At 53.1% G+C, this 13825-nt stretch overlaps 1 protein-coding gene across 3 annotated transcripts in view; it reads left to right on the top strand.

Annotated features, from left to right (window-relative positions):
* The window catches only part of SEZ6L (seizure related 6 homolog like), a 183643-nt gene that overhangs the window by 124433 nt on the left and 45385 nt on the right, over positions 1 to 13825 (top strand). For all 3 annotated transcript variants that reach the window (XM_045041399.1, XM_045041398.1, XM_023242157.2), the window contains exons 6-9: positions 311 to 476; positions 2695 to 2861; positions 3268 to 3462; positions 4952 to 5090. In XM_045041399.1, coding sequence (XP_044897334.1) covers positions 311 to 476; positions 2695 to 2861; positions 3268 to 3462; positions 4952 to 5090 — 667 coding nt within the window. The remainder of the gene's footprint in view (positions 1 to 310; positions 477 to 2694; positions 2862 to 3267; positions 3463 to 4951; positions 5091 to 13825) is intronic.

Here is a 13825-nt window from a genome sequence, read left to right as displayed (position 1 = left end):
TTCCTTTGTGAATGGCCTGTTTGTGTCCTTGTTACCGTCCTCTCAGAAAGAATCAGGGCACAGCCAGTGCCGTGGAGGAACCCTTAAATCACAGTTGGTCCCTGTCATGGAACACCAAGGGGGTGTTTCCAGTCGTGAAATGAGGTCTCCTATCGAACTGGATGAACCTTGTCCAAGGGGAGAGGACTTTTACAGTGTGTCCCTCTTCCCATCCCATTTCCTCCTGCTAAGGGCTAGGGGTGGGGGGATCTCTCTCTGTCTCTCTCTCTGCTTTCCTCTCATGACCACCCACCCCATTCTCTGCCCCCAGCCCCTTGCGGAGGGGCTGTGCACAACGCCACCATTGGCCGCGTCCTCTCCCCAAGTTACCCTGGAAACGCCAACGGGAGCCAGCTCTGCGTGTGGACAATCAAAGCTCCAGAGGGCCAGAAGCTGCATCTGCATTTTGAGAGACTGTCGTTGCACGAGAAGGACAGGTGAGCCTCTGAGGGTTCCCAGCCTCACTCCTTCCCAGAGTGTCGGAATGTGACTAAGGATCTGGAGTCTTGCAATGGCTTCTGGAGGTTGAGAAAGGAAAGCCTGGGGAGGCTGGCAAGGATGTTAGACACCATCGGCTTCAATCTCCTTTCACAGGTCGGGAAACTCGGGCATGGAGAGGGAAAGGGACTCGCCCCAGGTCATACAGCAGGGAAGGGGAAGAAGCAGGAACGGAATCCAGACCCCCCATGCTGCACTGACCCAGTCTGTCTCCTGCACGTCCCTTTTTGCAGTTAACAAAGAGGGAGTATTCACTGAGCACCTGCTCTGTGCCCAGTCACATACTAGGCTCTATGGAGAACAGGAGAGAAGTAGCAAAACTTGGTTTCCGATTGGATAGGAAATTGACGTGGAAAAACTGTGCTTGTGCACGTGAAGGAATTTGGGAGAAGTTTCAGGGCAGTATCTTAGCAAGAGCAGGTCTGTAGACTCTAAGTGATATGCATAGGATCCGGAATCTTAGAACTTTAATATTCTATGGTTTTATGTTAGAATATTCTTTTTTACTTTAACTTTTTTAACGTTTTTATTTATTATTGAGAGAGAGCATGAGCATGGGAGGGGCAGAGAGAGGGGAAGACACAGAATTCGAAGCAGGCTTCAGGCTCTGAGACATCAGCACAGAGCCCGACGCGGGGCTCAAACCCACAAACCACGAGATCATGACCTGAGCCGAAGTCAGACGCTTTACCGACTGAGCCACCCAGGAGCCCCTAGAGTATTCTTGAATGTTCCAGAAAACGAGAACCAGAGCTGCTTAGACTTGCTGTCTTAGGTCGTGTTCCCTTGGAAACAGACATGGAGACAAGGACGTTAGGGAAAGTAGCTCATTTGGGAGCTAATCTTGGAAAGCACTGGCAGAGGCATAGGGCAGAGGGCAGGACAGGAAAGGAGTCAACACGGTGCGTGTTAATGAGCAGGTGCCTCTGCAGGGGCCATGGGGGTTCTATCTGCTGGGGGCCTCTGCAAAACTGTGTGGAGCCTGGTCCTTTCAGAAAGGCGAGGGAGCTGAGGTACTGACCCACCCCCCTCCCCCCAGCTATCACTGCATGAGGGATGCTTCTGGACACTCTAACTCCCCAGCGTTGCCAGCCACCCTTTGAGCTGGTTGAGCTGACAGATTCTCAGAGATCTGGGGCAGGAAGCCAGCCCCCTCCTCATCCCAAACACAGTGGACATGCGGCAAAGTGAGCAAATTGTCGCTTCGACATTCATGCATTTTGGTAACATTAGAAATTCGTCTGGGCAACATAAAGTAAACCTTTTTTATGAGTCACAGTAAAAGAAAAACAACTCAAAAGATTTAAAATGCCTCTTTATGACTCTATAAAAGAAATTGATCTAATTTGTATACTATTTCCCTCCTTATTTTTGCATAATTTCTTTAAAAATACCAGGACTAGCAAGGAGCCGAGTGTCAAATGACTTTAATAACAGCAAAAATGAATGCCAGCATTTTGCCTAACACATTTTATTTTTCAGGGCACTCGATCCTGTCATATTCTCAATGCCCACCTGTAAGACAGGTGGGAGAGACGTTACGATCCCTCCCTTCCCAACTGTGGAAACTGAGGCCCAAGATGTGCTGAGACTTTTGTCAACCCAATCGCTGGGGAGTTGGGAAGTGAGAATCAGGAATTATAAATCAGTTGATTTATAATCAAATGCTTATAAATTTGACCCATGTGCCTGCTTTGTCCTCGGCATGTTATGCACAAGGCCTTTAATGTCCACACTCTGAGGTAGGCTCAGAGTGTGAAGTAGGCACCCGTTTTACAGATGAAGAAACAGAGGCTCGGAGCTGGGAAGTGTCCCTGTCCAAAGTCACACGGCTCAGAAGTTACAGAGTTGAGACTCTGGTTGTCTGACTACCACTCTTCCAGTGCATTAATCTCTACTCCTCAATTAGTCATAATAATTGGTATCAGTTAATTAGTCTGGTTCATAACATCACACACAGCACTTTTCCTATAACCTCAGGATCCACCCGTGAGTCTAGAGTAAGCATCCTACAGAAAAGGAAGCAGGTTCCCTAAGGCAGAGCAGCTCGACCGGGCAAGTCAGGGGCAGAGTCGGGATCTGGGTCTGGGAGCGAGGCACACGCCTCCCACTGCTGCTGTGGGTCAGTGATCTTCCTGTCCTTCCCCCTGCTGTCAGGATGATGGTCTACAGTGGCTTGATCAACAAGTCAGCTCTTCTCTATGACTCCCTCCAAACCGAGAGTGTCCCCTTTGAGGGTCTGCTGAGTGAGGGCAACAGCATCCGCATTGAGTTCACGTCCGACCAGGCACGGGCAGCCTCAGCCTTCAACATCCGGTTCGAGGGTGAGAGTCCCCGGGGGGCCTCCCCCATCCCGGGTGATGGTGTGTGAGTGGAGGAAGTGTGGCAGAGCTGGGCTGGGTCCTGGGAGCTAGAAATCTGACCTGCTAAGGCCGAGGGTGACCCAGAGGCCAGACTGCCCTTTTGACTTTCAAAGGCAGAGCCTGCAGGGTTGAGAGGGCAGAAGTTTGTATTCCCATTTTAGAGATGAAAATAATGAGGTCGCCAAAAGAGAAGTGAATGCTCCAAGGCAGGTCAGCAGGTCAGCTGGAATCGGAAAGTGGGGTCCGGTGCCCATTTTCCTTGGAGCTTGTCTAAACAGCAGGAGGGGACCCATCTTCTGAGATCCAGCTCTCCGGGGAGCCCCTGCCTCATCTGAGCTGCTGCCCCTCTTTTGTATCCCCACCCCAGCCTTTGAGAAAGGCCACTGTTATGAGCCCTACATTCAGAATGGGAATTTCACCACATCCGACCCGACCTATAACATCGGCACCATAGTGGAGTTCACCTGCGATCCCGGCCACTCGCTGGAGCAGGGTCCGGCCATTATCGAGTGCATCAACGTGCGGGACCCGTACTGGAACGACACAGAGCCCCTATGCAGAGGTGAGTGGCCCCACCGTCCTCCTCCCAGGGTGCCTCAGGGACCTGGACCCCCTCAGATGAAAAGGTCAAGGCCCCGGTTTAGAAGTGTGTCACCAACTTACGTACCAATTTCGCATTAGAACCCTTTCCGGGGCTCACCATCCTTTGGGTCAAATTTGCTGCTGGCCCCTGAGAAAATTCCAAGCTTGATACATTTTTAAAGGTGCCCCTTCCTACAAGCACAGACCCCATAGTGCATAGCTCAGTGAAAGGATCTCTGCATGGATTTCAGCTCCTCTGTACCCCCTTGCTATGTACTTTTGTGCAGTGCACAACCCACCCAACCACACACGGCAGCCCTGAGTTCAATTAATAATAATGATGCTATTGATAATAGTTGCCAAGGGCTGCATTTTCTCATTTAATCCTCACTACAATCCTGTGAGGCACATAATATTGACCCCATTTACAGCTGAGGAACCCAAAGCCATGAGGAACCAGACTGTTCCTAAGAACAGACTGAGGGTAACTCGTAGAGGTAGAAATGGCACTTGGGTCTCCTTTTTTCTCAGAGACCTGTGCTCTGAGCCCCTCTGGACGGTGTTGGCTGGGTCGAACCCTCCTCTCCACGAGCTCCCGGGGCTCTGCCCTGCCTCTTTCCCCACATGCCAGGCCGCGGAGCCACCTCAAGCCTGGATGCATGTGCAGCATGTGGTGGAAGGAAGAGAGCCCTTGCTCCTGGCAGCCGCCGCCTGGATGGCGGTTGGCGTGAAGTCACAGCTTCGTCGTGGTGAGGGATTGATCCCTGTATTAAATGTGCTGGTTTAACAGAGCGGAATTTATTGGTGCTTTGGCCTCTGCCACGCTGAGAACTTTCCAAAGCGGTAAACAGAGTGGAATTTAAAGAGCCAGGCGCCAGGCACGGCCACACCTCTCCTTCCAGTTCAGAACCAGGCTCTTCGGCAGTAACACTAAGAATTACTGAGCTCTCACCTTGCGCCAGGGGCTGTGCTGCATTCGCCCCCCATGAGCTCAATCAGTTAAGCTTCAGGATAAGCCGACGGAGTCAGGGCTGGCCTTACTGCAGCTGTGCGGAGGAAGGGACCTGAGACTCCAAAACGGCGCATGCCTGGTCACGGAGTCTGTTGGGGGCAGAGATTCGAACCCAGGTCCACCTGAATGGAATGAGGCATCCGTTAGCCGCTACTCACTCTGCACAAGAATAGGGCTGTTGGGGATTCTCCAGAACGGGGAGCTCTGTCCTTGATCCTGAGAGAGCTATAGGGCCCGTAGCCCTTACCCTACCAACCCTCAGCGGAAGGAGGCAGGCAGCCGGCCCCAACTTAATCATCCCGCACACGCACACAGACCGTCTGAGGCTCAGGCACCTGTTCATGGTGCACAGCGAGCCGTGACTGTTGGGCTCCAGAGCCCATGCGCTTAACCGCTACGATCTTGGCTTCCTTGTGAATCAAGCGTGTCTGTCTCTGTCTGTCTCTGTCCCCTACAGCTACATGTGGTGGGGAGCTCTCTGCCGTGGCCGGGGTGGTGCTGTCCCCGAACTGGCCAGAGCCGTACGTGGAAGGTGAAGACTGTATCTGGAAGATTCACGTGGGGGAAGAGAAACGGATCTTCTTAGATATCCAGTTGTGAGTGTTTATGATGGGGGACCAACTGCCCCTGCTTTGTTCTTTCAGCCATCGCTAGTGAAGCAGCTACTATGTGTCAGGGGCCGTGCGAAGAACTGGGGTCCCAGTGGCAGGAGAAACAACATCATAAACACACAGAGTCCCTAGCCTCCAGACACTAGGTCTACTAAGGAAGCAGGCATGAAATGGGGCAATGCACCAATAATCACATCCCGTAACTTTGGTGAGCGATGTTCTAGGTGGGGATTTGATATAAAGGGGGAGGTCAGAAAAGCCTTCCCTGAGGATCTGATCTGATACTAAAGCTCAGAACTAACGGATGAGCCGGAATACATGTATCTGAAAGGGACAGAACATGCAAAGGCCCTGTGGCGAGAAAAAGGCTGTGAACTGCCTGCGTAGTCAGGAGGAGGGGGGAGGTTTAACAGGTACTCTGCCTACGGTAGCAGTTCATTTTCTTCACGTGTCTCTCTCAACTAGAACGGAAGGTCCTCGCAGTGAGGGCTTGCTCTCATTTAGCTCTGCTCCGGGGTCTAGCACCGAGCCTGACACATAGTGAGGCGCGCAGGAGATCACTGCTGAGTGAAGAAACACTGTAATGAATGGAGAGTTACCTGGCTGTGCGGCTGTTGGCTGTACTCCGTGGGGGCGCCTAGTAGAGGCTCCATCTAGAGCTTGCCCCCTCCTGAACTCCCCAGGGCTGGGGAGAAGCAGACAGAGACAGATGGTGGTGTTTGGAGAAGCAGAAGAAGGGGCTGCCCGGCAGGCCCAGACACCGTGGCTTGGACAGTGGAGAGCAGGGCGGGGAGTGCCAAGCTCTGAAGAGCCTTTCTGGAGGCAGCCTGGGCCTCAGGGGGTCAGCGCTCCCCTCAAGCCTGAAGCCAGAACCCAGTCGGCTGGGAAGCATGACTCAGGGCCTGCCGTGCCGTGCAGAGGAGGCTGGCAAGGGGGAAGTCGTGTGCAAAATTATGAGTGACCGTCTTTTGAAGCTGTCCCTCAGAGGCTGCCCCAGAACCTTCTATCCCAGTTGAATCAAAGAGGCACAGACCTCGCACAGGTGCCCCTTGCGGACTTCGGGCCAGGCCAACCTGGGTCAGAATCCCATCCCCTTCGCTCCCCCGTGGTTTGACCTCAGGCTTCTCCCTGGCTTTGGCGCTTCTCGTCTGTTTCGAGGGCCTTGGAACATCGGTGTCCCGCGGCTGCCGGAGGCAGCTTGTGAACATCCCTTGCCCATCCTTGCCGTCTCTCACTCCTGTTCCCACCTCCCTGACTTCCAGAGTCTGGTGTAAGTGCTCATTCACGCAAGACCTCGTTCTAGAGGGTCTGCCATGAGCCAGGCCCCATTGTAGGCTCCAGAAAGGCTCTGACCATTGCCCCTTGGGCAGTCAAGTTTATATTGGAGAAGAGCAGGTTGGATTGTCTCTATTAACTCTGGGAGGGGTGGGGACATACGTGCGCACCTGCCGTGTGCGAGCCGTGGATATTGGGAAGGGGTTGGTTGTGGAGGGGCGCCCGGGTGGCTCAGTCGGTTAAGCGTCTGTCTCTTGATTTCGGCTCAGGTCATGATCTCACGGTTTGTGAGTTCGAGCCCCACGTCGAGCTCTGCGCTGGGAGCCTGCTTGGGATTCTTTCTCTCCGTCTTTCTCTGCCCTTCCCCCATTTGAGGTCTCTGTCTCTCAAAATTAAAAAAAATAATAAACATTGGGGCACCTGGGTGGCTCAGTTGGTTGAGCGTCCGACTTCGGCTCAGATCATGGTCTCGCAGTTCGTGAGTTCGAGCCCCGTGTCAGGCTCTGTGCTAACAAATAGCTCAGAGCCTGGAGCCTGCTTTGGGTTCTGTATCTCTCTCTCTCTCTCTCCCCCCTCCCCTGCTCATGCTCTGCCTCTCTCTGTCTCTCAAAAATAAATGCTAAAAAAATTTTTTTAAAGTAAACATTAAACATAAAATGAAATAGGTAGGGGTTATGGAAAGAGTTGAAGGGAGGCCTGGAGTCTTCTCAGCTGAAGCTTCACATAGAAAACGCCATTCTAAAGCTGTCTCCTGTGGGAAGCCTTCTGTGGCTCCCTACTGCCCTCATGATAAATATGAATGTGTAGTCCTGGCTTGGGAGCACCCCACCGCCAGAAGTTACTGGCAAAGCACCTCGATCCTCAGCCAGGAGGAGACTCCAACTCCCGATAGCCTGGCTTCTCTTGCAGAAGGTCCCCCCAGCCCCGTACCCCCAGAAATTGTCTGTGCTTCCCGCTTCTGCTGGGCTCAGCGGCCTTCTCCTCACAGTGTGTCCCCAAGACGGGCGGTTTTGCGTCACCAAGAGTGGCCCACATCTCCCCTCGGTGTCACGGGCCTGAATGAGGAAACAGGAAACCGGGAGCCCTTCCTTTCACTCCCTCCAGGCATCAAACATTCAATTAACCTTCAGCTTGACACTAGATGGGGTTTTGTTTCCACTGCAAAGCGCGCAATGGGGCAGCCGATCCAGGGACCTGAGCAGTTAAAGCAGAAATGGTTCGTCAAAGCCAGGCCACCGCTGGCATTAGCATCAGGAAGGGACCCCTCGCCGGGGGCAGACTTTCTGTCTTCCGGTCAGCCTGGTGGCCCCAGATATCACTGTTAGCCGGGAGAGAGGAGCCCCGTCTTCCTCCTCCGTGCCCTGACAGGGCATCCCGAGCAACCCTGGACCCATCACCAAGCCTCTCTGGGCCTCACACTCCTTCTCTGCAAACCGATGGGCTGCCTCGAGTCAAGAGAATAACGATTCAAACTCCTGCAGGACAGGCGCGTAATTTCTGTTACTGGGGAGTGGGGTCAGTGTGGGACGATAAGGAGGGGCAGGGTCTGTGATGAAGGGGATATAGTACATCCCCACCTAAAATCATTTAAATTCTATTTTGTAGAATAATGGCCCTTCCCCACTCCCACCCCACCCCCCCCCAAAAAAAACAGTATCTGCTGGCCAGATCCAGATTTGAGGGGCCCACCAGTTTGTAAGCCTTGGTCTGGATAGTTCTTTCTCATTGCGGTGATTCTCATCACGGAGCACTTCCTGTTTGTGAGTTTCTTTACAGACGTAAATTCATGTCCTCCCCAGAGTAATCCTATGGGGGCAAGACAACTATTCTGTTTAATTCTTACTCCTTGCTTTCTGACCTGTTCAAGTTGGGTGTCTAAAACGCCTCCTGAATGAAGGAGTTTAACCCCAAAGTTAAACTGATCTGATTCCCCTTCCCCAAACCTGTTTCACCCCATCTTCCCATCTCGGGAAGGAATCATCCATTCTACCATAAGCTGCTAAGGTCAAAAGGACTGGGAATTTTTCTAGACGAGTAGAATGGCTTTCTTGGCAGTGGGGTGGGGAGAAACACCCTGATTTATGGCATTTGCCAGTTTCCTGGGTGTAACTACTCCCACCCTGGCCAATTTCAAGCTGGTTACACATTTGCCAATTTCCTCCGTGTAACTACTCCCACCATGGCCGTTCCAAGCTACCAAGACAATGCCAGCAGGCTCGCCAGATGCCCGGATGCTTAACGACGGACTCACGTGGGCCAGTACGAGCTGCCGCTCCAGCACGCGCACTGTCAGTCAGATTCTTCTCTCCCTCTCACACCTTGTACCTGAGTCCCCAGTACATCCTGCTGATTCTACTCGACAATCAGAATATGCCCAGAGTTCAAGCACCTGTGACACCCCCCCCCCCACCACCATGGTCCATGTTCTCGTGCCAGGATTATTCCAGAGGCATCCTCACTGGTCTCCCTGCTCCCGCTTTTGTCCCCTTTGGGGCTATTTGTAACCCGCTACCTTGAGTGATCCTGTTAAAACCTAAGGCAGGTCCCACCACGCTCTGCTCAAAAGTCTACAGTAACTTTACATTTTATCTAGAATAAAAGCCAAGTCCTTACAAAACAACCCATGTGATCTAGCCCTGGCCACGTCTCCTGCTTCATTTCTTCATTTGGCCACACTGGCTTCCTTGTTCTGCAAACTCACCCCAGGGCCTTTGCACTATCTCTTCTCCCCCATACCCTCCCCAGGATGCTCTGCCCTGAATAGCCTGCATAGCTCACGCCCTAGCTTCTTATAGGCCTCTGTTCACAAATCACCTCTTCTGAGATGTCCCCCAACACCTTGATCATCTCTGTCATTCTTGACACTCTTACCTTGCTTCACTCTTCTACGTGGGTGGCACTTAGAGCCACCAACACACCACACATTGTCATATTTGTTGAAGTGTTTCATCCCCTCCATCTAGAATGTCACGTCCGTGGGAATAGAGGGATTTTTTGTTTCTGTTTGATTCCCTGCTGTAACCCCAGTATGTAGATCAATGCCTGGCCCCATAGTAGGTGCTTAATAAATAAGAGTCAATGGAATAAAGACAACTTCTCATGGTCATGCAGCCATGAAGTTTCAGAGCCAGACTTTTAGCCCCAAATTCATGTCCAACTGCCTCTTATGTACAAGAAGGGAGGAAAGTTCAGAACAATATGGAAAGACCATAGAGATATGGCCTCCTTTTGTCAAGAAACCCGTATTTATTACGTGACCGGCAATGCTAAGAAATAAAAGTTTGGCTAAAAACGATCACATAAGCATCCGACTCTTGGTTTCAGCTCAGGTCACGATCTCCGGTGTCATGAGTTGGAACCCCGCCTCGGGCTCTGTGCTGACAAGGCAGAGCCTGCTTGGGATTCTCTCCCTCTCCTTCTGTCTGCCCTTCCCCCAGTGGGTGCTGTCACTGTCTCTCTCTCTCTCTCTCAAAAAAAAAAAAAAAGAATAAATAAACTTTGGGAAATTATCGTGTAAAAAACAGTAAGGGTAAGACCCCCAAGAGAAGGTTATACAGAGTTAGAGTGTCAAAGGATTTGCCATCAGAGACTTAGAAGCAGAATCTAGAGTGAGGACCCCAACCCAGTGATGGCCAGTTCCGTCGGTAGAGTTTGAGGCCCGAGCCAGGTGGGGGTGGGGAGGCCATACCGTCCTTCTGCGTAATCCGATGCGGAGGTGAGGGTGATGGTGAGACCACAGGGCGGCCTCCGTGCCCCCACAGAGCACAACAGCCAGCATGGCCCCAGAGCCTTAGGACTTGAGGTGCCATCAAAATCAATCCGATCCGGTTTCATGGACGTGAGGGCCCGCGGTGAACGGGGCATTGAGGCTCGGCCCCGGCAGAGAGCGAGAACGGGGCAGCCCTGCCCCGGAGGAGCCCCCACACCGGGAGCTGACCTGGCACAGACAGGAGAAAACTCCAGGGGCCCCCGAGGCCCGGGGTCGGGAGGGTGAGCCTGGTCCAGAGAAAGCAGCCTCTCTCTCGGGAAACAGCGACGTCTGGAGGCGGTTCTGGCCGTGCCGTTCGCTGAGGGGGGGGGGGGGGGGGGGGGAGGGGTGCTGCTGGCGTCCGGCGGGGAGGGGTCACGGATACTGCCCGACACCCCGCGGTGCACGGGACGGACCCCGCCACAAGGAAGTAGTGGACCCAAAGCGTCAGTAGGACCGACTCAGGGACACCCTCGCCAAGACGGGCAAAGATGGGGGTGGGGAACCGTGTCTGAGACCAAAGGAACAGCATGCGCTAAGGTCCAGAAGCAGGAGAGCACTCCTCCCTCCTTTTCGGGGCTCGAATATCCAACATACTCTGAACGCTGCGTGCATCCAGGGCTGTCACATCGCAGGCACCTTCACAGCAAGCACGTGCACCGGGTTCCATCATCGCCTCCATTTGACAGATGGGTACGCTGAGGTTCGGACAGGGGAAGGGCGCCCGTGGCCACACAGCGGGGACCCGAGTGGAATGCACTCCGCTTGCCGTGTCTCCAGAGTCTGGGGGCCTCCCCCGCACCCGCACTTGAAAGGAGCCGAGGAAGCCCTGTGAATCTGGAGCTCAGTGACGCAGGAGGGGCGGCAGTGGAACCAGGCAGAGCCTTGAAGGCCGCTTTAGGGAGCCTGCGCTCGCCGCGACCGGGCAGCAGGGGAAGGGTTTCAGCCGGTACCGGGATTAACGCGGTGCACAGGGGAGCCGAGTCGTCCGGTCAGCAGCCTCGGGCTCTCCCCGCGGACTCTGGCGCGCGTCTGGCAGTGTGGCATCTGGGCCTGGCGCCTCCTTCCTCCCACAGAGGGAGTGAAAATAGCATCTCACCCGCGAGGGTTACGTGAGGCCCGAGAGCTGCTGGGTTTAATTTATCTTGCTTGGTTTCCGCTGACAGTTTTAGTAAACCAATTTGGGTTTGATAGTAAAAATAATTCTGTCCTCAGGGCCCCTCACGCCGCCTAAGCGTTGGAAATTGTTATTTATCGCCTCGGTGAGGGGGAGGGCGTTTGCACTGTTGACTGAGCGGGGTAGGTGGCCCGTAGTAGGTGCTGGGCAACGTTTGCTGAGTCACGAGGAGGCAAACCGCGCGACGCAGGCGAGAGGGGGCGTTGTTCCCTGTCACCCACTGGGCGGGTCTGTGGATGCCGCGGGGGCGTTGGGAGATCGGCTCTGACGAGTCACCGTCTCTGAAGGACCTACTATGTGCCCGAACCCGAACTGCATGCTTCACACCCCTGAGCGATAGAGAGCATGCGCGTTATTATGCAGAGATAATAATTGCATAAATTAGAGCCATGGTGGGGAGAGATAATTACAGAGGGGAAATTACCTACATTAGAGATAATGTATGCACAGCGTGTCGCGTGGGGTCTGGCACGTAGCTGGCACTTCATCAACAGACACTATGATTACCAGGACTCCTTAGAAGATATTATTGTCACCATGTCCCGGATTTGCAAATGACAGAGAGCCTGTTAAGTGGCTTTCTCAGGTCACACAGCCAACAAAGGACTGAGCCGACGTTCGCACACACACACCGTAGCCTCCGCGTTTATGGGCTTGAACAAGCTTTGGGGGGACCAACCGTATGTCTCTGCGATGCTCCGGGGAGGCTCCCAGGCCTCCAGAATCTCCAAAGCTCAGGAAGGGAAGGAGTGTCATAAATAGACAACCTGGGGACAGGCAGGCTAAGGGCCGTGGCCGGAGGGGTGAGGGCGGGGAGGGTAGCAGGATGCTGTGTGAGCTCTGTGCAGAAGGAGTGAGATGCAAGCAGGATCGTGAAGAGTGTCAATTGGCCAAGCTGGAATGGGGGACGGGCACCCCAGGAGGGGTCCTTGTGAGCAGGGGGGGCTCAAGCAGTGAAAGCAGGGACCGTTAGACAGCAAACGGGCGCCCCGAATTGCAGCGTTAATTAGAACCATCCGTCTTGCATTATTGGTGTTAGGGACGGGAAGGAGGCTGTGTTATCTTAAAACGAGTCAGGAACCCCCAGGCTAAACCCCCTTCATACCCCAAATGCCTATTCCCAGACCCATCATGTACCTCTCAGCTCCGTCAGCTTACCTAAAACACAACGGAACACGAGCCCTTTAAAACATTAAGGATTTCTGAAATCAGTCGCTCTCTCTCTGTGTCTCTCCCTCTCTCCCTCTCTCCCTCTCCCTCCCCCTCTCCGTAAAGCATAGAAAGGAGAACTAAAAAACTAAGGAATTATTGGTGAAGGCATCATAGAATGGAAGAGCTGGGAGGGGCCCAGAGAGGGGAAGCAATTTGCCTAGCATCACACAGCAAGTCAGAGTTAGGACCAGAAAAACAGCCTAAGCTGTAGATGCTGAGCACAGAGGTCACAATCTTCAAAACGCCACATGATAGGGAGACACAAAAGCTTCTAGAGTCAAAAAGAGCTACGTTTAGGGGCGCCTGGGTGGCTCAGTGGGTTGAATGGCCGACTCTTGATTTCGGTTCGGGTTCATGAACCCAGGGTCATGGGATCAAGCCCTGAGTCAGGCTCCGTGCTGAACGTGGAGACAGCTTAAGATTCTCTCTTTCTTCCTCTGCCCCTCTCCCCCATTTGCACGCTCGCTCGCTCGCTCTCTCTCTCACTGTCTAAAAATAAAAATAAAAATAAAAAGAGCTACATTTAAATCCTGGCCCTGCCACCCCAGTAGCTCAGTGGCCTCGGGCAGGCCTCACAATGGGATACTTTGTTCACTTTATCCCCAGTGTCTGGCACAAAGCAAACGCTCAATAAATATCTGTTGAATAAAAGAGAGAGGTGGTAAGTGTGTGAGTTGATTAAATAACATGTGTATTCTTAGTAAAGTTTCTCACATAGAGTAAGCAAATAACCACAGCTGACACCATTTTCACCCCTTACTATATGCCAGATTTTATGCTAAATACCTGACATGCCTTATTTCATTGATGGTGACACCATCATAAAGGATGTCTTACGTTCATTGAGCACTTGCTGTTTGCCAGTGGCTGAGTGCTTTCCCCAAACTACATCATGTAAGCCTTACCAGGAAACCTACGGGATGTCACAGTGGCACTCCCCTTTTACAGATAGGGAAACTGAGGCTGAGAGAGATGAAGTCACTTGAGGACACAGCTGGGGAGGGGCCGAGTCAGGACTCGAACCCAGGCCTCCTGGGCCAAGGCCAATGTTATAACCACACCATAAGTAGTCGTGAGGTGCTCCGCAAGGGAGAATTCCCTGACCCCATCTTACAGAGGAAGAAATTCAGGCTCAGAGAGATGTCTCCTCTCCCCGCCTCCCTCCGTTTTGTGGCATCTTTTGCAAATGTACACATACCTCTGGAAGGAAACAATTTCAGCCAGGCTCCGGCTTGCCTTCTCTGACTCTGCTCTGGAGCCCAGCCCCAAATCCTTCCCTGTTTATGGGGCCTCAACACAGCTCTCTAA

The sequence above is a fragment of the Felis catus genome, chromosome D3 (genome assembly GCF_018350175.1).
Source record: "Felis catus isolate Fca126 chromosome D3, F.catus_Fca126_mat1.0, whole genome shotgun sequence".
Classification (NCBI taxonomy): domain Eukaryota; kingdom Metazoa; phylum Chordata; class Mammalia; order Carnivora; family Felidae; genus Felis; species Felis catus.
Note: the sequence above shows the minus strand (reverse complement) of the source record. Positions and strands in the feature narration are given on the sequence as shown.